This window comes from Xiphophorus couchianus, chromosome 9 (assembly GCF_001444195.1).
Source record: "Xiphophorus couchianus chromosome 9, X_couchianus-1.0, whole genome shotgun sequence".
Lineage (NCBI taxonomy): Eukaryota > Metazoa > Chordata > Actinopteri > Cyprinodontiformes > Poeciliidae > Xiphophorus > Xiphophorus couchianus.
This window is the reverse complement of record NC_040236.1, coordinates 29,598,684-29,624,532: the sequence shown is the minus strand read 5'-3', so window position 1 is coordinate 29,624,532 and position 25,849 is coordinate 29,598,684. Positions and strand designations below refer to the sequence as shown.

The 25,849-nt window shown below is 36.5% G+C and overlaps 1 protein-coding gene across 1 annotated transcript in view; it reads left to right on the top strand.

Moving 5' to 3' along the window:
- cachd1 (cache domain containing 1) overlaps window positions 1–25,849 on the top strand; it is a 79,357-nt gene that overhangs the window by 23,098 nt on the left and 30,410 nt on the right. Inside the window, exons 2-4 of the mRNA XM_028027609.1 lie at window positions 7,235–7,297; window positions 15,313–15,461; window positions 25,001–25,107. Coding sequence (XP_027883410.1) covers window positions 7,235–7,297; window positions 15,313–15,461; window positions 25,001–25,107 — 319 coding nt within the window. The remainder of the gene's footprint in view (window positions 1–7,234; window positions 7,298–15,312; window positions 15,462–25,000; window positions 25,108–25,849) is intronic.

The following is a 25,849-nucleotide window of genomic DNA, read 5'->3' as shown; positions in this document are numbered from 1 at the left end:
ATGTGTAATGTAGAATTATTCCTTCTGTTGCAATAATTATTACAGTTAGAGATTTGGTTTATACAGTGTTCTTTTGATACGAAAGTCTAAAAATACAGAATAAGATTTATCCAGTCGTCATTGTGCATAATATAAATGTTGCTGTTTCGTATAGTTATAAATATCTCGCTGGTTATAAGCGGTGAATTAGTCCGGCCCAACAGTCATGTTCGCAGCCTGCAGGTGGCTTCTTGAATACACACACACCACTCATAGCTTACTAACTGTTTATGTTGAAACAGTGTTTGACTTGAAAAGAGACGCTCCTTCCGTTTCCACACCATGACAGCCTTTTTTTGTGACTGAGGTTTTTTCCAAACAGATGCATTTGTCTGACTTGTAAATAGAAAATAAGTATGCTGACTATGTGTTGTTTTTTCTTTTCTTTTTTTTTTCCAGCCAGCCAATTCATTGTTTGCATAAACAGGTTTAGGGAGGAGGAAGTCATGTGCTTATCTGTCTGTGCTCTACTATCAGAGAAAAGGTTTCTCACTCATACTTTCTCTGGCATCTCTGGTATGACATGAATGTTTTGGAACTTTTGAAAAACCTTAAAGCTTGAAACCAGTAACTTTCCCCTATTGACTAGGGGGTGTAACCATACATAAAACTCACAAGTCAGCACACAATACTGAATTCACAAGAACCAGGCGAGATTTTAATATTACTTTATAGAAAATTTCAAAGGTCAAATTTATGCTGCAAAAAGTCCTTTATACTACATTTTTAACAATTTTACCACAAACTTGACAAACTCCCACTTATTGTTGAATCCTATAAAATAATTTAAAACTTTTGGGACAATTTAGCACTATTGAACCTGTAGCTTTTTAAAACCTGTCTTCTAAAACCTGTATTATATAATGACCAATGTACGCCAACAGAGAAGAATACAAAGTAATAGCATAAAAAGTTGCCATTAGCTAATGATTTATCACCTTCATGAAGGTGTCCCAGATTGCACTGGAACATGTCGACCAGTGCTAATAAGCAGATAGCCGGATCTGCTAACCAGATCAAAGATAACACTTTGATCTGGCAGCACAAATAAGTAAATAAAAACTATATGAAAAACTATAACCCTGATTTTTTTATTTTTTTTTCCTCAACCTCGACAAATTAAACTGGTGACTGTATCATCAGTTTACACCGTTCCAAAGTCTTACATCAAACAAAATGGACTAGATGAGCTGAAGTGGTAAATAAATTAATTAATATGTTGCTGTCTTGACAACAAGCACAACCCAGGTTTTGGGAACTACAGATGCTGGTTTTTGGTTTAACTCATGGGATGAATTTTCTTTAAAGGTGAGCCATTCCTGCAAACAATTCAGCTGTGGCTAGGATTAACCTCAAGCTGGATGGATTTAAAACTGGCCTAATGAGACAAAAAAGGCCCGTTCTCTGTGATCAATGTTTGAATGCATTGCTTTGGAGCTTAGTTATCAGAAAGCTGCCCACTTTAGATCAGGGAAGCTTTTAAGCTCACTCTTTAAGACTCTCCTTTTAACTTGGCTTTAGAGGCCAAACTATGACATTCTTGGAGACCTATGGTGTTCTCATTATTATGGTCCTGTTGCCAACTGATTTTGTTGCACATCTGCAAAAACAACTATGTTTCCCCAAATTGATTTTCAAATTACTTATTTCACGAGAACAACAAATATGTTGACCTTACTGTCAACATATTTGAATACAATCACTGATTTAGCAATAAGCGGAAAGACTGAATCTGAATTTTATTGGGATTGTATATGACCAGCACAAAGTAGTGCATGATTGTGTAGGGGAAGAAAAAAAGGTTTACAGTTCCCAAAAATCAACATGTCTTCAGATCCCTTTACTCTGATTCCCCCAAATATATCTGTAAACCACCAAACACATGTGTGCAATTTTATCTCAGTATCAATCATTCTTTGACAGCATCATAAGTTTTCAGGGCAGGGGGAGAAAGATGTGAAGTGCATACCCAGAAAAAATCTGGTTTAGGGTTGTAAATGACTTCAGACTTTGTGATTTAGATGAAAACATATTCATGGGAATCTGCAACAAGATCAAACAATAGTTTTTCTGTGATATTCTCTATCCAGTCTGACTGAAGCTGAGCAATTTTGCTGAGAATTAATGTGCAAAATCCAAAACATTTGCTAGTTTAATTACAATGAAAGATGGTTCTACAAAGTCACAGAAATGCATGATGTACTTTTCAGATTTTTTTTTTAAATATAAGAAAACCATATTTCATTTTTGTTTCACTTTATAATTATGGGCTGGTATATAACATGAAATATCAATTGAATACAAAGAAGTTTGCAGAACTTGATGCAGTATGGAAGGGCTCAACTGGTGTGAAGACCTTCACAAAGACAGAGGAGCTTCCACTTTCCCAGAAATGCTTGGCAGTGTTTTGCACAGAAAAGTTTGAATATGCTCTGACACCACAGTTTTTGTTGTCCTTGTTTGATTACGGGTCACGGTAGCCCACGGGGCCCCAGTGGCTCAGACAGCCCCGGGCCTCTCAGGTTTCAGAGGCGAGCATTCCTCGCTGACTGCTCTGTAGCTGTGAAAACCACAAAACAGCTCCAACAACAAACACTCGAGGCGATGGGGCAAAGGCAGCTAACCTGTGGCTAATCAACAACAGGAGTTTTCTCACTGCGTTTTTCTTAAAGTTTGCTGAGTGCATGAAAGAATTTAGAGCTCTTTCCTCAATTTTCCCCTCTTCTGAAGTTTGTGTAAAGTTTAAAAACACATAATTCCTGCTATGCTGTGGCAGTTCTGCTGGATTTTAATCCTTGCAAATAACTCTGTAGTGAAATATGGTTTTACCTGTGTGTGAATAAAACATGATGAAGCATGATATTAACTTGGTGTCCTGAAATGATTGCACAAAAAAACGGTGATAGTAAAGATGACAAATAGTCAGATCATCGGTTTGTAGTATGTTTGGGAGACTAACATACTAACTAGTTTGTATTTGTGCTCTTAATAGCAGTTAAATACTGAATGAAATGGACTGAGGATATTGTTTTAGACAAAGCTGTTGAGATTGTGGGGACTTTTATGATGCAAATTAAATTTACTGCTAAATTTGTGAGTTTTCAGTGAATTAAAAAAAAATATATACAATAAAAATATCTACCCTTTATTGTAATTAGCAAATAATATTGAACGCCGACATCTTGAAGTTCTGTTTGACCGCCGATGTAAAAACAATTACACTTTGTGTTTTTGTGTCTATTAAAGTTATTGTTGTAAAACTGAGGGAGTGGAAGAACTCCATGTCCACATTATCATGTACTCTAAATCATTTAGTTTAGCTAAATTACTTGTGTGATAATTGAAATTCATTTGCACAGTTGTTTTTATAAAAAAAATATTCTGGAGACATTTTGTGGACACTTTGACATTGCAACTTTAAGTAATGATTATTAGTCCTGGTCAAATAATCTGTCAATATATTTGAATTAGTTTATAAGTTAGTTTATTATTTCTCAAATCTAAATACTGAATGCCTCTACATTATCATACACGCTCACTGGTAATTCAGTGGTTTAGCTACACCCTGTTATTACTCGATTGTTTAGCTTTTAAAACGTCCCTAGTTATTCATCAGTGTTGTGTTTTTCATTTGCGTGCTGGAAAATTTAACAGACGGAAATTGGAAATAGTGTAAAAAAGACAGTCATGGACCATGATCTGAAAGTTTTTCTCTTCTTTTTTTTATTTTCCATGATGTTTCTATATGTCTGCATGTTGTGCATCATATTTTCTACTGAAAACCATTTCAGTATCACATCACAAAAAATCTCCAGAGCAGTTGAGATTTAAAGGCGCTCCAGGTTAGGTGGTTCTGCGGTGCATTTGAAGTTGTTGCTGGCCCTCTGGAATGTGTCTACAAAAGGTGTAGACAGACAGCAGGAAATGGCTGCAAAGTAGAAACCAGACAATTTAGGGCTTTGTGTGTGATGGTTCAGCCTCGAGTGAACCACCTGCCTACCTGCTGCCACAACACAAACGTTAGTTTTTCCTCTGTTTGTAGCTTCCACAGAGTGCTACTGCCTGGGCTTGAGAAAACTGTGTACATAGCTGTGCATTAGAGTCCATTTGAAGGAAAGCATGATTGTTATTGTATGTTTATGTGTCACAGCAGGTGCACATTTACCAGACGGCTCTGGTGCTTTCTGAGCTGTAAGGTCACACCAGGACTCATTTTCTCCATGTCTGAATGCTCCGTTCCTGCTTCCTGCTCACTTAGTATACATCAGGGGCTTCTAAAACGCCTCAGCCTGCAAGGTAAATGTGGAAATGTAACATCACCCTGTGAGCCCAGCTAAAGAAAACAGTCGATCTGTGCTGAAGCTGGACGACACTGAGGTGACACATTTTCGATGTCAACCAGCGAACTTAAGGAAAGGGCTATGATGTCGCAATAATTGGGGGTTTTAGCATTTAGTTGAGGTTATTGCTTACCTTTTTAGTATTATTATTTTTAAAATTGGTCCAGTTTGTGCAAAAAAAATATCTTTATCTAGTTTTTTGCTTATTTTAAATGTTTTTTTCCCCAATTTTATATAATTTCAAGTTTTTTTCTGGAGCAAATATTTGAGCTGATTTTAAGCAGCTCAAATATCATAAGCAACATCATCTGGAAGAAATGCTTTAATGACTGTTATTACAGCCGTATGGAAATTGGTAGTTTTTTGAACTACATTTAGCTGTTATAACTTAAAGTAGTTTATTTCTGCGTTACATCCATCAGTTTCTCACTATGCTGTGTAGAAATGTTGCCTCCCTATTTCTTGCTATGTTGCTTTAGCTCATTGAGGTTTCAGGAAATTTGTTTTTGTGGCGTTCTCTGAAGGTCCCACTTCAGAATTTCATTCAAGTTGAAATCTAAGATTTTAAAACGTTTATTCTTTTGTTTTTCAGTTATTGTTCTGTAGATTTGTTGCTGTATATGGACTTAACAGATGGTCTCAAATACACGCTTAAAGAGATCCAGATCACAAACATGATTCACCTGTCAGGTTTTGTATTTTGACTGATAAAGGTTTTTTTTTGTCATTTTAAGCAATGTGCTTCAGGTGCTTTACTTGAAGTAGGAGTTCTATATCTAAAAGAAAATGAAGGACTCACAATGTTAATCCCCATTTGTGCATCAAAGCGTTATGTCCCCAATGTGCTTAATTTTCTTTAAAGTCAAGAAGTGCTTCAAAATAGATGTTGAATGAGGTGTTTATGGACTGAAAATGGTGGGTGTTCTTACTCTTTATTTACAACAAAGATTCTTCTGTATTTGACCTACTGATCACAGGTCAGATTGGATTAAAATCAGACGATTCCGACCTTCAGCAATTGATTGGTGCATTTCCACTTACAAATGTTCAGTAAAGCTACATTATTGTTGGGACTGATACGCTTACCATAACTTAATGGAACATCTAAGAATCCAGTAATCTAAATGATAATAAATTTCCTAATCAGTGGCTGTAATATCAGTAAATGTAAGTTACGTTGGACAAAATGATCACACGGACTGTTTCCGGCAACTGGACTCATTATTCTGCTAACAGTTGGTCAGTTGAGGGAACTATTTTACCTCCGACTTTCCTCTGTATCCATCTGGAAAGGCAAGCTCATTAATAGCTTCTGCTGCCAGTTTACTTGGCATCCATAATTATTGTTATCAAAGACTATTAGTTGGCATGTGTTATTTTCAAAAATGACAATCTCTAATTATTGAATTTTCACCAACCAACAATTCATTTTATGAACTTTCTTCAAAAATATTCAGAGTTCATCTAGTAAGAGTTTCTTTTGCCTTGCTAATTTATTGACACACGACCTCATTTTTACAACATCTGCTTAAACCTAAGATATATGAGCAAAACCTAACCTCGAACGGACTTATACTTATAATACTTCAATATGACTGATAAAAAAGTCTCCAGGTAGTATGATGTCGACTCTTTAATTTCAGAAACTGTAATCTTGACATTATCCAAATGCATTTCGAACAATATTGTTAAAACATAAAAATTTATATAGACATTGGTGATAATTATTGATATATTCTGGCTGTAACAACTCTTTTTTCATGTTACAATAAAGACATGATTTATTAAAAAAACATACATACACACACTACCTTCATTTGGAGCACATTGTGCAGGGATGATGGTACCATCTGCTGTAAAATATTTCATTTTGATAATGTTCTATTTGGTATTAATGTGATGTTTTTTTAGCCTTTAATTAAATCAATCAACATTTATCTATATTGTGTTTTACAACATGATTGAATGTATTTTTCTTTATTTACTCATTGTCTAGTTTAGGAAAATATGTTTATATGACTTAAATAAATATCTAATATTAAGAGGTTACTCAGATTTCAGTTTGATTAGGAGTTAAAATCTGTCACATCATAATGTGAACTGGAAATTGATTATTTATATTTAATGTAGAAGTGATTAAAATTTTACAGCAGATTTGGCAATTTTTGACAGCATTTCTACAATATTTATGATTGATGGACAAAAAATGGTATAAATACCCAAAATGGCAACACATGGATTCAAAAACTGTAGTAAAACTGTTTATTCAGCATTTAGAGCAAATTTAAGGTGAAAAAAATGGCAATGAATGTAACATGCAGACTAATTAAAGACAGAGAAACTGTATGACAAGTGTGGGGTCAATTATGGTGCCCTGAGGGACACCTTTTAATTTTACCATTTAATTTTAAGGGACCACCTAAGTAATGTGAATTAGTACTGGTGCATGAATCTGTTTCAGTAACAGAGTCAAGTTTTATCCTTCCTGAATTTCAGAGAATATTGCATGGAAAACAACTTGGTCATTGGCATACAGATGGAGTGATGCATCATTGATATTTTGACAAACATTAATGTAGATTGGACAAGTTCAATATAATTTATATATAATGTTTTGACGTTAATATGGAGGAGGCCTTAAATAAAATTAGTTGCTTAGATGTGTTTCTGAAGCTACATACTTCACTCTTTAACCATGGGATTAAAATTTTTAGCATGACGATAGCTCATCAGCACAGAGATGGAGATGTGCCACTAACACTCTGCCTTAATGCAGAGCCTTGATGGTCACTCTGAATTAAATTAGTCCTTTAGCTGGTCCAACCTCACTGTCTCTGCTTTCTCTCTTTCTCCAGAGGATTTTCAACTCATTCGTGTACACGGAGAAGACATCAAACGGAGAGACAGAAGTTCAGCAGGTGAGTAACAAAGACCTCTGCGATGTGTGTGTGCGCTCGTTCTCCTGCTTGTCTGTGCATGCATGTGCCATGGCAAATGTCTGTGGTCTTATGTAGAGTTCACTTCAGCAACACTGAAGACAGACACCAGGGGGTTTATTAAAATTCAATATCTGCTGTCCCTGCGGCTTTGAAGTTTGGTAACTTATTTCTTTTTATTCCTCTGTCCCTGGCTATCCATCGCTTTCCTCTCCTCGTTATGGTAAGAGCACAAAGCTTTGGACAAACCGTTAGGAAGACAGAGGAGCTGCTGCTAAAGTGAAATGCTTTTCTTAAATTATCTCTCTCCAAATCCAAATGTCAAAATTTTGTGCCCCATTTTGGATTTTGTTGTGAAAAAAGAAATCTACTCTGTGTTTTCTGGCACCCTGTGTCAAATCTAACATAATTGAGTGCAGGCGCGGTGTGTAAAAGTGTGTGTTTGTGTTTGCTTTTCTGCGTCAGGGATCTTGGAAAAGTGACAATGTACACCACAGTGGTAAACAGCCACCAGCAAGAACAGACAGGTTGACGATTGTTTGCATTTCTCTGGTGACTGTGTCTCTGTTTGTTTCTGTCTGTGTCAGCACATGGAAGTGTGTATGTGAGTGGAGTACAATGTCTCACACCTTGCTGGTATTTAGTATTCCCGAGGCAGCTGAAACTGATTTTAAAGCATTGCTTTGTAGTCTAAAACATCACAAAATAAAATGTTAAAGCACTTCTCATTATCTTTTTAAATGGGCATCTTTTTTTGAAGACTCCAGAAGTGAAGTTGCCCTGTCTGAGACTTGAAGTATGTATTTCAGCGGCCAGCCTAAATGGTGCCCATAAATTCTCAGCGTAACCCTCCCGAGGTTGGCTCCAACTACTTCAGATTATAGCTCTGACATAGTTGGCTCGTTCTCACTCTCTAGGCAGAAGGGCTGTGTCCCTGAGCCAAGGCGAGGTTCAATTAGGAGAGTATCTGCAGAGAAACAGTTGAGATGGGAGAAAGCAGAGAAGAGAAACAGACAAGGATCCACAAAGAGGAGCCACTGGCATCTTCAGCGAGGCTGTCCTCATGGAAATTCATTATTCAGACTGCTGTGCAGACATCTGTCCCTCTGTAATGACACAGGCTCTCCCTCTCTGTGCCTGTCTTTGTCTCACTGTCCTGCTCATTGACATATGCTGTCAAATCATTAAATTTAAGCTGGTTATTTGCATTGAGGAACATAGAATGAATTTTAAATTTGCTTTAATCTTCTTAAAACCATAGTTATAAGGGCAACTGGGTCACATGCTGTCTGTGCTCAGGCGATGGTAATAAAAATGGATTAGGTACTCGTTGCATCTCCATATGTGGTTGGAAGATCTTTTTCCAGCTTAGAAAATTCTGCCATACCTTTAATTAGAGATGCACCGATCCAGTATTAATATCTGTATCTAGGCCTGTCGCGATAAACGATAAATCGATTAATCGTACGATAAATTAAAACTATCGACATCATTTCAATTATCGGCATTATCGTCTCTTCCGGCCTTTTTCTCTTTCTGTTGATGACACCGAATGAAAAAAAGCTCAACTCCGGTGCTCTCCACTGACCCTCCCTTCCTCATTTCGGCCCATTTTTAAAACCTGACAGGCCACACATTAGCTGACAGAAATCCTAGGTATAACGGTTCGATCGGTTCGTTCCTGCCCTGTGGTGTCCAACAATGGGCACAAAATAATGGCTGCAAGTCCAGTGAACTAATTTTAAAACCAGACATTAATCAATGCTTTACTACAATCTACCTGCAATGCATGTGGCTAGTGTCAGCGTAAAGTCCTGACCGAATGAAAATCATTATAACCTATTTACGTCACGTTAACGAAGAACAGCTGAAAAGTTACCGGGTTTATCAACTGCGGTAGCAATTTCGCTCCAACTCCTCCCCTTGTCATTTCTATAGTCTTTGCATGTTGAATAAACATTAATGTTGTTTCCACCGGCTGGACTTCGGGTTGCGCCGTGTCAGCTGTTTGGGGTTCCCCGACGTAATTTCCCCTCAGAAAACACGGAGGAGAATCCGCGCTTTCTGATTGGCTGCCTGTCACATTCAACAGGCTGCGTTAAGCTCCCAGTGGGGAAAACCCCTGATTTAGATCGGAGCGGCAACGACGATCTACCGTAACACACCACACAATCTTAGAAAGACCAACGTTTTAAGATTGTCATAAGGGGAAAAATAGGAGCAAAAATCATGTAGTGTGAACTATTGCATCAGGTAGTCGATGTGCCCATCTTCTCTATTTAAATCTAATTATTACTGAAGGGCAACATAATATACAGACTTCATAATCTGCACTCTTTTGGTTGAATGCAGTATTTATTTCCACTTTTACTTTATGTTGTTTAGTTTTTATCAAGTACATTTTTTGTTAATGGAGACTGAGAATCCATTTTGTTTTTGATTGTTTTGTTTATTTTGTTCATCAGCTCCAGTGTTAAATATTCTTTTGAAAATAAAGTGCATCTATCTTTGGCAGGAAATCACATGCATTATTACGTCATTTCCATTAAATCAGTGTAAAATGGTCTTCAGACAATATTATCGTTTATCGCAATAATTTTTTGAGACAATTAATCGCTCAGCAAAATTTGCTATCGTGACAGGCCTATCTGTATCAATCCCTTTATAGAAATGAAAACTTAATCAGGTATCGATGACAATGTGCACGGTCCATAAGGGTAGATCTATTCGGTCTTATTCTGCGCGTTGTGCTCTGAGCGATGTTGCACTTTATTTATTTTAAAATATATTTAGAATTCCTAAGTTCACTTTCTGAACCATTTCAAACATTTGTTGTGGTTCATTTTTTGTTTGACCTTGGTAGTCAAACTGTTTTGTGTCAATTTCTTTAGTATTCATTTTACATTGACTGTTACACTCCTAGTTGCGCTGACTGAACAAATTAAAGTTATGTTTTTACATGTTGGTATATTTAAGTGTGTTGTACTTGTCCTTACCAAGTAATTGTGGAGTACTCAGTGTTTTAAAAAAAGAGAAAGATTTTAAGTCAATTCAGCACAGTTTTTCTGTATTGTATCAGCCGATACCACCCCTCAGACACCTGTATCGGTATTGGAAGTGAAAAAAGTAGATCATTGCATCCTTAACTTAAATGCTTATATGCTCAATGAGGATTTTATGTACCAGTATTATTTGTGACTTAGTGCAGTTTGGGAACAGTGTGTAATCTGGCTAAATGACAAGTGTTTACTCTGTGGCTAAATGACATCAAAACTGTCGAAAGCATAGGGCTGTTTGTTTATGGAAAAATAATTACCTTGATTATGGTTGCCAATTTCAGAATTATACATCCTTGTCACGATAAGTCAACGAGTTTGGAAATGCACTGCATTTGTTCCATTAATCTTATTTACTCACTTCATAAATGCAGCGTTTTCTTTGATTATTGTTTATGAGTGACTCATGTTTCGGTTGTGGTCTGTTCTTCCATATGTTGCTTCAAAGAAAGCCGTAGCCTTGATTGATTGAGTCACGCACATAGGTCAGAAGAGGCAACGATGAATACAGTCTCTCTGGAAGTCTCATTGGAAAGGTTTAGGGGAAAACCTGTATTTGTTACATGTTATTCAGCAAATTTCACTACTTTTAGAGTTTTACAATGCATTCCTAAATTTTGAAAAAAGCAGGATTCAAAAGGACAGCTAGAATTGGATTGGTTCTTTTCATGTCAAAAATTAGATTCTATTTGAATTGTTCTTTTATTTTTCTTACAAAAAAGCATTGCATTCAATAGATTTATGTTATTTCATGTCATTTTGTATAAGCTCTTTTTTTTTTAAATAAATGCTTTGATTACATTTTATATTTTTTGTTTTTGTGAGGATTGTATTATGTGGTTCTAGCTCTTTAGGACCTATTTATGTAGCTAGCTATATAATTATGTAGTTATCTATGTAGCTACTTGGCTTGCTAGGATTTATATGTATACAATCCCTTAAATTCTTCAGCATAGCTCCCCAACCGTGGATGTTTGGGATATTTATTTTATTCATACCTTCTCTACCATCCTTCTCTCTGGATCTGGTTGCAAGATAAACTTGGCTCCTCGTCCAGTCACGCTTTAATATTTTATTTCTCTTACTCTACATTGGGAAGTTTAAGCGAAAAGTTATTTTCTTTTAGCTATTTTGAGAAATTGGCTTCTGTAGTGTCATATTAAACCATGGAAAGAGGAAGTCAATACATGACTAATTTAACATTGCTAGACATTGCAGATCTATCTGTCCACAGTTTTTCTAGTTTTCATATTTTAAGCTTGCTTGCTGTAGAAATATTGAATCCATAATCATTACAAACATTGGTATTTGTACTCTAAAATTGGGCCAAAAGGAAGTGAGGACTCTGGAATAATATGGAATGTTGACATGCTTTCCAGTAAGTGCTGATTCTGGTCCGGTGGGCTTTATAAGCCTGAGAGGCTGGTGGAGCGATTCACATGGTGGAGAGTAGAGCTCTTGTGTTCTGGAGAGTTTGGTTAATCTGAGGAGAGCAGATTGGTTTGGCTGCTTCATGGCAGACTGTAACCTAAGCTCTAACTTGCACCACCAAAAGAGTTTGGTTTCTTTTAAGTCATGTCTGTTAAAACTTGAATTGGGCTTCTATCACTCCCTCCCCCTGCCAGAGATCCCCTCCTCAGCTGAACTCTGGCCAATTTATCCATATTCAAAGCAAAGTTCACTTTAGCTAATTGCCGTGAAATTCACATTACCACTTTGGAGGATTTTACCTTGAAGTTGCTGTGTGACAACATGAGTGTACGTGTCATGCTGTCTGTGTTGCTTGTAGAGAAGCGGCAGTAATTGCGAGCTGCGCCTCAGGCTCCCATTAAGATCCAAATAGGAATAGCGGCTGGCTGATTAGGTGTACAAGCGGTCAGTGGGTTGGGGTCACTCACTTTTTTTCTTTATTTATCTATTTTTTTTTTATTTCCTGGTCCTGGTTTCAGTCGCAGGCTTTTTTGCACGTAGCAGTAATTATGGGATGTGAACAAAGGGGGTTCAGTTACTGTGGAAATAAGCTTTCATCTGTACTCAGAAAGGCTTATTAGATGTTTCTGTGCCTGCTGAAGGCATTTGGACATCAGTGTCTTGTTTTGGTTTCTGGTTTTAGCACCCTATGTTAATGATTTGTATAAGTTTATGCACCTAATATAAAGCTTTTTGTGGTTTTTTTTTCTTATTTTCTTCTCTGGAACAACAAAATGCTCCAGAAGCTCTCACATCTTTTGGGAGCGAAGTAAGCGGAACAAATATTTTTTCTAAGACTCAACAACAGAAAAATTGGTGGTATTAAGTAATTCCTGAATAACATAGAACATGAACTTAAATTGTGTTTGTCACAACTTTAGCATCTGCCTTGAGTAATTGGCAGATGCTAAAGTTATCTGCTTTATATGCAATTAAACCCAAAGACATGTCACAAACAGGATATCAACCAATCTGCTTCTGTAGCATCACACATGCCTTCTGTCACTTGAGCTACATTTGATCAGAATATTAATTATAAATCTCCATACAGCTGGGGATGGTATAAACCATCCGCAGTGTGTTTAGTGGCTGTGTATTTGGTTCTGTTTTGAGAAGATTGAGTCTCTCAGAACTAGAGATGCTCCGATCAAGTTTTTCACTGCCGATTCTGATACTGATCATCCTTGAGGCTGATCTCTGCGGATCACCGATCACTGCCAATTGCCTGAAATGGCAATTGTTAATTTTTCGCTTTTATGTTATATGGCAAAATGGAAAAATTATCTAGCAATAAATTCACTTAATTTAGACACAAGACATATTTTAACATATATCTAAAATCTTTTTTTTTAAAGTTGTATGCTAGAGTTTTAAGCAGATGTTCAGTGTGAGAGTTCACTGTCTGGTGGAGGTTGAGCGGTGCTACGTCTGTGAAATATTACTGCCAGAAGCGTATAGCAGCGGTCCAACAGCGAGAGCAGAACCAGCGTCTAGTGTTTAGTTATGGTGGAGGATCTGTGATGTATTGGGACTGCATCAGAAATATTTTACCTGGTGGCTTCTATTGAATATTATAAGTGAGTACCGGTAATTATTGAGTCTTTTAGCAGGATAATGATCCAAAACATAACACCTATGAGACACCAGAAAAATATCCAAATAAAAAAACATTCTTATAAGCAGGTAACTTAAAAATATTAAAGCAGGAAATGAATAAGCAGCGAAACTGTTGCTATCAAAGGTGGTGCAAACAATCTCTGCCATAACTTAAGGTTGTTGCATTGTTGACACTGTAGTAAAAAAACTCAAAATCTGAAGTTATTATGAGACATAGACAAGTTTTACTTCTTGATCAATTTAGGCGATTTTATTATTTATTTTTTTAGATTTTTGTACAGTTTCCTCCTTTTGTTTGGAAAAAGGAGTTTGTTCACTTCGGATAGATGTAGAAAGTGATTCTACCATAGATAACTCTTTTGTTTATATTCTTCTATTAGTGCAGAATCTGAGGAGAGCTAAGGTTCAAAATATTACAAAAATACTTTGGGGTTATAGAGTCAGAGTTGTCACAAAAATTTCTCAAATTTTGTCAGAAAAAGTTGACAGAAAATCAGAGGGTCTGATCAAATTGCTCATAAAAAATGACCTTGGATTTTATTTTTAATACCTCTAAATTTTTTCTCAATGTATTTTGGAATTAATAATGAGCTATTTGTTGTTGTTGCCTCCCAGGAGGCTGTTGCAGATATATTTCTTGGATTCCTGAAATATCTGGATCCCCATTCAGAAAGAGTACGGGGATGTGCAACCCAAAACGTGTCCTTTTAAAGAAAACACTGCATAATTTAAAGTGGTTCAGGGGGGAAAAACATCAGTGAAAAAGCTAATTTCCCCCCCACCCCACCCTCTTTTTGAAATATCTTTGCCTCTGAGAAAACATGCAGTATCAAAAAGATGACTACTTGATAATCTTTTGCATACATAAGTGCACAACACATGAAAGATAGTTGTGGATTGTACATTTAAATTAAGGTTGTGTCGTGTGAATTTTCATCTTTGCAAGTATTTGCAATAGCACAGCCTTTTTATTGGCTCACTCTTGTTGGTCAAGGTTGATTTTCTTATTAAATTACTGAGCAGCATGACGACAAGTTTGTATTCTTGAGCTTTAGCCACCCATCACATATTTCTGCTGCTAACCATGACAAATTTCACACTCTGTGTAGCCTGAGGCATGAATCATCTTTCATGTTACTCAGCTTCCTTGATAATAAATAATACATGTGAATGTTTGTGGATGTTTAAGCAGCCCATAGGTTTTTGATTGTTTGTGTGTTGTGTGCTGAAGTGAGTGATTCCAGGATTAATACAGACTGGAATTCCATAGATAGATCCAGCTGAGGAGAACACAGAATAAGATTGACATCATTTAACAAAAAACAAAACAAGTCGCATATTAAAACCTGTGTTTTAAAGAATCCTTAATTATGGAAGAATAATTCAGTCCAGGTTTGAATAATCCATACCATTCCACATCCTATTGGTTACATACAAGAAAACGTAACAGTGCCATTTAAATTTCTTTGTAATGGTTTTAGATCTTGAGGGCATAGAAAGGGGCAGAGGTCAACATAAAGCATATGAGCTCCAAAGACCAATATGTCCTAAATTAAGAACATTTATGATTAGTCTGTATACGATGCAATCTTTATAATCACAAATACCAATACAAATGTAAATTTTCCGAAAATTACAATTATTACCCCTATTTAACTATTTTATTAGAGCAGAGGTCAATATAAAGCCAATGATCCGGAACAACAGATATTTCCTAAACTGTAAATGTTTCTGATTAGTCCGTCTTAGTTGCAGTTTTTATATTTGCAAATGCTAAAATAAATGTTAATTTCCTTAAAAGTATGACTATCTCTTCAAATAGTTTTATTAACATTTTGTGTTTCCTCTCTGCAGTTGGCCAAGAAGATTCGGGAAAAGTTTAACCGCTACCTCGATGTGGTGAACAGAAACAAGCAGGTGGTGGAGGCGTCCTACACGGCCCACCTCACCTCTCCTCTAACAGCGATACAGGACTGCTGCTCCATACCTGCATCCATGATGGAGTGAGTAATTTTCCCTCAAAAACAGCTAGAAGACCACAAATTTCATCCTTTGTGTCATGAGGAAGAAGATCTGCAGGACGTTTTATTGTTGTGTGTAAATGAACCTCCAGCATAGCATTCAACTGTATATAGAGGAGTTTATCATCCTGGTACCCAAACCTGTCACTAGCTTAGATATAGTTTGATAATCACATGATTTGTCATAACAGAGTACATCACATCTTACTGCACTGAGCAGAATAAGCTTGCCATAAAACATGGCAGCGTTTTTATGAGTTGAATTTCATTTCAAGAATGGAAGCATTGCACACTGCAGGGTAGGATGACAGAGTGCCAGACTGCAGACTTTGGGAAATAACAGTGTTTGCATCAGAGGTATATATTTTTAAATTTACTATTAACTCTTGATGAGTTCATGCAATTTACTTTTTCCTAAAGTAAATAGGGATTTGTAAACAGTTCCAGTGCTGGAGACTTGTTCTTATTTTTTAAAAACTCAATATAAGGTTAAATATTTCCCATTTAAGCCTTTTGCAGCAAGTTTAAAATTGGTCCGGTCTACTATCGACCAAGCTTTTTCTCAGCCAATCATCAACACCAGCAGGCGAAAACACAGTTCAAAAGCTGAGCACAGAAAAAGACAGCACAGTTTTCAGTTCTAATCTACAGAGCTGCAGCTGTCTCTTCCCTTCATCCGCGCTCTCTCTATTTCTCTCTATCTCCCGCCCCTTTATCAGCCAATACAACTAGTCACTTATCTCTGAAGTTTTTGCTCTGCAGACTTCACAGGCTGCTAGGTCACCTGTCTTTCCTCCCGTTATACAGAAAGTGGGGGTGGGGACGGTTGTCTGGCTCAGAGCCACCAGCCACCTGTAGCCACACCAAGTGCTCAGCATACTGGACATGCATTCAATGCTTGCTCACTCTCAGTTAGCTGTATGATTTTGCTGCAACATGTTAATTTTAACACAGTGCTAAAAAACAGGGGTTTGCAGCTTTATGAGACTGAAATGGGTAAAAACATTGTTCAGGATAAAAGATGTGTGTAAGAAGCTTTGGCAGGTAATAAGGTGTGATGCAGGGAGTCACAATGGAGGTGGTGGTGATAGATGTGCCAAACTGAAGCTGAGTCTGATAGATCTTTGAACTTCAAAGCATTTTCCCCAAGGGAGCAAGAAAACTTACCTCTCTTGCTCGTATTTCTCATTTTTGAATCTGCACATGATCATAAAACACTTGAAAAGAAAATACCTGGCAAAAAAAACCAAAACGATTTTACATCTTCAAAGCTATACGTGAGAAAATACCTTAAACTTTATTTTCTTCCCTTTTATGTCCTCCTTATACAAAGAACATACAATATATTGAGCATGTGATGAAGAATAACTTAGGAATTTTGTGACGACTTTATCAATAAAATAGAAGAAAATGTATTTGAGCTTTGTATTGTATATACAATACAAATATTGTATATAATATTACAATATTGTATATTGTAATAGCAGTACAATTGCTTATTATTGCTAGCACGTAATTATTTTACATATAATTGGGTTAGTTATTGGGGCTGCATATTTTTCTGAAAAGCATTTATTCACTGAAATGTACAATGTAGAGAGAACAAGTTTGACCAACATTATTTGGACACTGTTTTTTTGTTTTTCAGTCATGATGTAATTTTCTCAGTGCAATCTATACATTTCAGCATCTCAGCCATTCTGGAAATTGCTCTAGTTTGTGGATTAAGGAAACTTAGAGCCCACTAATGTGCTCTTTGGAATTACAATATGTCACAAAATAATATTACGAAGATAATTGTGATTCCATATATTGTGCAGGATATAATTTCAAGCAAAATACTGAACATGTCAAAAGTTAGGTTGGCTACTTGCTCTTGTTTAACTTTTTTAAACTTATTTAGGTGCTAACTGCTGGAGGTTTTAACAGCCAGTAGTTTAATCACTAATCAAGTAACAGGAGAACATGTAGCAGGAGCTGACACACTGATAATGTAACACCTACAAAAAATCCAGCTTTATATGCCCAGATCTCTAAAATTAGCTGAAAGAAAGCTAGGTTAAAGAGCACGAGACACATTTATAGTTTTAATAAGTTATAATTCTTTACATTTTCGACCAGCAAACAATTTATCGTGTTTCCCAACCTATTAATTAAAACATAACCTTTAATGTGTAATTTGAAGTCAAAACTTATCACATTGACAGAAATGAGCATTAAATAAGGATAGAAGTGAGCTTAGGCTAACAGGATCTTAGCTTTGCTTTGATTCAACTTAGTGTCATTGATATTTTGACCTTTAGGTTTTGAAGTCGGGTTTTAAAACTTTTAATATATTGCCCACACACAACCATGACATGTCCAATTAAGCCTAATATGGGAGAGAAAACTTGGCAACGAAAACAGATGGGAGTTGCTGTATGTTAGGCTAGTGGTAAGTCTATTCAATCCACTTCCCAGTGTCTTTCACTAGTTTCAGACCTCAGCTGTTTTCTGGGGTCTCAGTCAGGTCAAGCAGTTTACAGGGGATCAGGTGGTTCACACACTGCTCATGTCTGGCAGCCTATCTTTTCTCAGGGAGGCCACAGAGGGCAGCGGTTAGCATTCGGTGGTATGCTTTAATCATCGCTTGGTCTCACAAACTGACTGCATCTGAAAATAGATATGACTTGTTGAATATGTGTGTGCCTGTATGTTTATGTTTCTGACATGAGACCTCTAGATGTTCTTCTCAACACTTTTGCTGTGAAGCAGTTGTAAAAGTGACAAGTGTGCTGTGCAGCTGCGTAGGTGGTACTTTTCATCAATTGATTTTAGGTGAGGCTCTAAATTGTTGTTTTTTATATTAAAGTTTATGTTTAGGATGAAAGCACCCCATAATTGTAACTAAAACACAATGTGTCAAAAAATGCCATTGTCCTAACACATAAATACTCGTCAATAATTTGTCTTTTTTTCTATATTTTCTAAACTGTATGATTACCGGTAGTCTAACAGTAACCTAACTACCTAGCATACAGTGTGCTATTTACCTAGCTGTTATTCAGTAGGATAGAAATTAAATGTATGTTTTATAGACTTTTGTGTGCAGAGTAGTTTTGTTTGATGTCACTTTAAGCTGACATTGTCCTCTGACAAAATTCATGCCTAACTTTTACTGGAAAACAAAGATATTTTGTTTCATTCGTTCATTATGTATAGATGCAATGTTACATTAGAGGTGATAATGCAGTATTTCCATTTACGATTAAAGTTTTCATGGTGTTAATGCCTAGGTTATGTTTCTGTAGAAAAATTCTCACTATTTATACTAGTGGCAGACTGACTGGTCACTTCAAAGGTATATGTTCCAGTGGTGAATCACTTCTTGAAATTCACATCAAGCAGATCATCTTGTCTCTTGGTTGCACAGTCAACAAAATGACGAGATCTCTGCTTGCACATTAGAGATTAGATATCAAAAGTGCTGCCAAGTTGTACCGGGGTCATTATTTATGCTTCAGTAACCAGCGTGTATATTCTTTATCACTATTTTCTAATGCCTCCTCCTACTCAACTCATTTTGTCTCCAGTTTAACCCTTTAGGCAAACATTTTCTGCATCTACTGATAATCTTGGTTGTCAAAGTCAAGACTAACCAAATAGTAACTTTGTCCTTTTACTGATTCTTCAAGCTAAATGTATTTACAGTTTTTTTTCTTCACATCTCTTTGAAAAAAAACCTCCCTGTGACTTAAAAAGGTCATTGACACCTGTATCATAAAATTGTTAATCAAATGAACGATTTCAAACTCACCCACATTACAAGATAGTAAAAGTTCAAGCTTTGTTGGTTACTGTGGTCTGCCATCGATATGTTGGGGCACAGCTGTGCATCGAGCTCAGATTTATTGCTATTGCATTCCTAAGAGTGAAACTGGACTTTGAAGATCTTCCTGGAAGCAAGAGAGAAAATGTGAAAGCAGAGCAGCAGATTAAATTATTCATCAGCGTTTATTTACAGCGATGTGAGCATCTTGGTTATGCGGACTATTTCTGTTTTGATGATGCTCTGGTGCTGATGTTTGAGTTGGAGGCCGAGAAAATGTAGCTTTGCAAATAAATTTTCACCTTATAAGTTCAAACACACACTCAGAGATTAAAGTACAGGAAGGGATTGCAGCTTGTTTACCATGTATAAATGCAACTGGAAGACAAAAACAAGCTATTTCTGTACAGTAGCAGCATAATTTGCTGTAGCGTTTTTACTTTCTTTTCATTAAACTTGAATCTTGACTACCACTGCCTTATGACGATCAGCTGTTACAGAGGAAAGCCAGTGGGCTTTGGCCTCACTGCTGCTGCCTGTAGCATATCAGCAAAGACACGTGCAGCTTAGTTGGTGAGCTTGTAAACTTGATTTATAGTTTTTCTGGACTCCATGTGGAATAGATCCCCTTCTCTCACATAGCTATAAAGTCACGTAGGAGCTGTTGGTGTTTATTATCTGTAACTTTCTAAAATTAACAGTTAGACACCCATAATGCTCTTATTGTTAATAGAGCTCGTAACCTGTGCAGAACATGTTTGAATTCCTGAAGGTAGCCTCTTCTTTCACCTCTCTGATGGCCATTCACTCCAGCCTGTTTTGAGTTATTGCTGGTGGGATTCCTGTAAAAGAATTTGAGTTGTTGTCCGTCTGAAAGCATACTCAGAGTAATTGTTCTGAAACCATAGTTCAATTTTTACTTGCTGTTTTTACTTACACTGCAGTGCCTTGTGCCATTTCACTATTTTACATGACAAACTTCAATGTAATATATTAAAATTTTAGGATATGGACCAGAACAAATGGGACTTAATTGTGAAGTGAAAATAAAATGCATGGTTTTCTAAAGTTCTCATAAATAAAAACCTGATAAATTATCAGATATTTGTGTTATCTGACCAGAACCCCTACAATGCTTGTGGCTTTATTTCAACAGTAACTTTCTTCTTGCCCTTCATCATACAGTGTATGACTGTTATCAAACAATCACAATCTCTGGTTAATGCTGCCTTGCCTAGTTTTTCTAGCCTTACTAATATTTCAAAACTAACCTTTACAGAACAGCTGGATTTATACTGAGATTAAATTACACACTCAGAACATAGTGGTTATTAGGTTTTTACTACTTGCTAATTTGGGTCATGTCTATACTATTGGTGGGTAGACTTCAACCCTCCTATTTCATGTCATAACATTTCAGTAGAGTGCAAAGATCAATGAATGAATCAATTAGTTAATTAAAGAATTAAATAATGATCTGAAAATGTCTTAATACCATTTATCTCTTTTTTGACTTCTGTAGAAAATTACTGTCCTAGTTTTTTAGGCATATTTGATTAAAGGAAGTTAAAAAAAATATATTTATTCCACAATTTTCTGACTTGTATTTGTAAAACATTTTTTAATACATTTATCGTGTTTTTCGGACTACAAGCCGCTACTTTTTTCCCCGCGCTTTGAACCATGCAGCTTTTCTGTGGATTTTTCTTCAACCACCAGGGGACTCTTTAGCAGGAAATGAGTCATTGGAAGTCAAAATTGGAAATAAAAGAAGAAAGCGCTCATTTTCATTTAGTACAAGCACATGCTAGCAGCAGGCACAACGGAGAAATTTCTTCAAACTCATACCCTCTCATCATGGAAACAACATGAAGAAAAAGATGCCGTTCTTAAGTTGAAGAGTATCGATCTGGCAGTACAGGAGGGAAATAGAGCCGCTGCACATAAGCTCGGCATGAACGAATCCATGGTTTGGCGTTGGAGACTCAAGGCTGCGTCCTTAATAGCAGATTGCTATCTCGCTCTATAGTCCGGAAAATATGGTATTTTCTTCCCACTTCACAGCGATATAACAGTTTGTGTTGCGCTGCCACATAGATATCAGTCAATTGCACTGAAATTTGAGGCTGCAATGTGACAAAAAATTAAAATGGTAGGAGTGTACTAGAGTAGTGTTTGGTATGTTTGGAATGTAGCGACTTCTTTTGGACATTTCTTATCCCCTATAGCAGAGATATAAAATGGACACACTGTACTTAAGTGCCATCCAGTCCCCTCTTCAGAAGATGCTGCTACACACCAGTTTCCCCTAAATCCATTCGGCATTTTGCCTTTACATTCCTCTTCGGTAGAGCCGCTTTATCATCCAGGGATACATAAAAGGCTTTTTTCAAGCATTTCAATTCTATGGGTAGCGTGTTGGTTGCTTTACCACTGCTGCAGCAGAGGGATTGCAAACACATTAGAAATGGTATTACTCTCTGCAGCTCACACAGCAGCAAGTCTCTTCAAGGTAATTGTTCTCATGGGGCTTTTTCAATAGAGCAGAACTGTCTGCTTTGTGAAAATACATGGTTCTTTTTGCAGGGTGCAGCTTAATGTAACAGATTCTACAAACAGTGAGTGGCTTGCAGCGGCTGAAAACACCAGGCGCTGTTCTATTTGGGATTTTCTGCTTTTCTGCTTCATGCTGCAAGTTTTAAATATTTTCTCTGGCCCCTTTCAATGGTTTCTCCAACATCTTATTATTGATATACATCTCAAGTTGGAGAATAATTTGATGCATTGCACATCTACTTTGCATATATGACTATATTTTATTTATTTATTCTATTAAACTAAACTCTGTGTGATCTTTTCATTTCTGATGAGCTAAATCCCATTTCTTTTTTTCTCCAAACCAATTCCACCGCCTAATTAAGATGCTTAAAACTCACTGCATTCCTTCCCGCTTTTCCCTTCCCTCACATACGGCTTTTTGATGTTGAATTCAAAGCTGCTGGGTTTTTTTATTTTTTACATCTAGCACACATTTCACTTTGCCTTGTGCCCTCCCCCTCCTGCAGACTGGGATGAAGGAGAATTGTGAATAAGAATTATGGGGTTCTTAATGAGTGGTTTAAATGCAATCTGTGCATTAATACTTCTATCAGTTAAAATAACCACTACTGGGGATGTAACTCTAAGAGGCACATGTGCAAAAATGTAGGTTTGTAGACATGGGTTGTGGATGTTTGGGGATAGTTTAGCTGAAGGAAGGAAGGAAGGGGTCAAAGTGGCCACGCTTGGTGCAGTGCAGGACAACCTTCTCCACCACCACCTGATCAACTCAGGCACATCCTGTTGCAGAAATCTCTGAGACATTACAATTAGCAAAAGAGTGCTCTATAAGAGTTCCCAGCTCTATAGTAGATATTGCAGACCTACATAAATCGAATCACACCAGAGCTCATTTCGAAAAGCTGTCAGGAACAGTGTGGGAAAATTATTCTGTGTAGACAAGTGATTTTTTTTTCCCCCCTTGCTGAAATTTTCTTCTCTTTGCAGTAAACTGAGCTCTTTTTAAGTAAAACCATATGCCCTGCACACCAAAATCCAGTCAGTTCTATTCTTGCATGCAACTTTATTTTATTATTCTTTTCCCCTTCTAATGTCTATACTTATTTCTTCATCAAAGCCTGAAGCTCTTTACTTCCCCATGACCTTGTCTTCTCATTACCTCTGTGTGCTCTCTCAAACTGATAAAGATTGTGCTGTGGACAACATAATCTAATATACATGAATCTCTTTTTTTTAATTGGATCTCCTTCACTTGCTTTCTTTTCTTCATGAAATACATGGAATGGTTGAATTAAGGACTTATCTGTAGATTATTAAATGCTATTGGTATAATAACGTTTCCTCAACAGACTGAGTCAATTTTCTAACTGTGATCTTCTAAAATGCAAAATGTTAAACTTGGGTTTAATAGTATAAATTCCACTGATTATAAGCCAAGGTTTTATATCTGAACAAGTCCTTCCAGATGATGTTTTTTGCAACAGTAATTAGATTAACTATATAGTGACTTTCCAAGAGCTTACTTGCTTAAATTTAGATTCTTTTGTTTTTGTCACGTTTCTCAAACTTAAGTACTAAGTAAGCTATGTAAAGTGTAAATATATAGTGATGTAATGTGGTTATCAACAAAAGAACGTTACATTCTCATTCTACGTGTTGTAATCTGTTTTCTTGTATGGCAGCCGGTCAGGATGTGTAGCAGCACAGGTCACAATAAACTTCCACTTCAATATCTAATGCTGTGTTGATCAGAAGAAAGAGGGAAGCTTCTGGTTTTCTACATAACTGAATCGTTTGCCAGCTTGCATTGTATCCTTATTCTATGCAACCATTTATTTAAACCAGATCCTAGTTTTGTGTGTTAGACCTTCATAATGTTATCAAAAGTTCATCCAATGTAAGAAGATAGAGGGGTAATCATAAACTCAAACGTTAGTTGTACTAATCCTAAAGCACTAATCATAAACATTAGTCCTGCTAATGCTAAAGAGATGCATCAGAGTATTTAGCAGAAGCTAAAGCTAAAGTGCCAACTGCACTTCAAATTATAGACGTTTTTGAATTTAGCAAAAGCACTAAAGAAAAAAAAATTGGCCATGTTGTATTTGTTTGGATATGTGATAGTGTTGCAACACATAATAATAGAAATAAATATTGGTTTTTGGTCATAACAGCAATATTAATATCAGATATCAATTTTGGCCCAAGTTTTCTTATCTAGACCAATACATAGTTTTTTGGATCACCAGCTTTATTTGTTCTAATACCTGTTAAATGTAGCAGGATCTCTTTGTAAATAACCTTCTATTGAGATGGTGAGTAATGCTAATGCTAGACTATCTCTGAGTAACAACTAATACCTTCCCATTTCTTCTCAAATTTGAATGTTTCTTCAGGAAAATCCTAAACCAGAGTTAGCCCTTCTTGGTTTGAATCAACCATAAGAACAAAGTATTTTCTTCACAGTTGCATCATTAAATTCCCCCAAATTTTGGAATTATTTAGTATAACATCATCTGCCTCTGTTATTTGTGCTGAACTTTTTATAGCTGCTTAGAACTGCATTTATCTCAAAATAAAAGATTTTTGTTGTTGCCTCTCAAAACAAAAATCATTGCGAGAGTTTTGTTGTAACTAACCTTGATCTAAAGTTAAGTGCAGTATGCTGCAAGGCAAATATGGGGATGACTGAGATTGGATTATTTTACTTTAACAATTAAGTCATCAGATTAGCATGAGTTTTTAGTGGTGCTTGTTCTTTATTTATTTAGGCAGCTGGGTATTAGGGATATTTGGAGAATTTCAGCCATTTTCCATGGAAAGTTTTATTCACGAGTCATAAAATCTGCTTTAATAAATGTTCTGGGCATCAGATAATACAGTTAGCAACTTAACTGCACTGTAATGAAACAAGAAAAGTCTATTACTTTTAGCCGATGTTTGATTTTGGTTTTTGACCAACATGGTTTCACTTGTTTCCCTTTATGAAATCCCTCTACGTCTTAGGAAATAGTTTAAGTAAAAGCAGGAATAGTATAAAGCTGAGTGATCAAACTTGCAGATCTGGTTTGTAGTGATAAATCTGCGGTTTCACCAACAATCAATTGGCCATTTTCTGTAAATTCTCAACCGCTTCCTCTTTGCATGTCTGCAGGTTTGATGGAAACTTCAATACCAACGTGTCGAAGACCATCTGCTGTGACAGACTTTCCCCCACAGTCAACAGCAGAGCATTCAACCCGGGACGAGACCTCAACTCAGGTTAGTTTAGATCTCCTATTCCTGTACAGAGAGACACAAGGAGGATTTCTTGTATGCAAGCTAGACTGCCATGAACTGCAATTCCCATTGAAGCAAGTTTTCATGACTATATTGCCAGTTTTTTCCCTTCTCAGCTCCAGAAAGTTTAACATCGTCAAGAACATTGATGTTAGCTCTATAAAAGACTCACTTTTCAGAGACCTTTTGAAACTCTCTCTGTGCATGTTCATTTCATTTTTTTCTATTATCATTTTTGTTAACCTTTTATCTTTAACATCAAATAAACTTACTTTACTTTGAACTCTAGTTTGTAGGTTTATTCAGGTCTTCCGTTCTTTTTTCATTTTGAGGAAATGAAAAAAGAATTTAACTTGATGTCAAATTTGACATCAAGTTAAATTCTATTTGACATCAAAAAAATAAGCCCTCTTGTTAAGAGATGGTTAGTAAAAGCAGTGGAAAACTGCTCGTTATGACGGCCACCACAACACATTTAGTGAGTTTCCAGATTGCATGAGCCCAGCTACAGATTACGACCTTGTAAAGCTCACATATGTGTTTGCAGCACACGTCTGTCTGGATCCGACTCAGAGGAAAATGGAAAATTATCATTTAGCTCCAGTTTTCAAACAGCTGGCTTTAGCGCTGTAACTCAGTTTACTTTCTGAACAACACATGCTCATAACATGCAACTTTATTTATAAGAATAAATAGTGTTATCTTTGCGATTTGCAAATTGTTT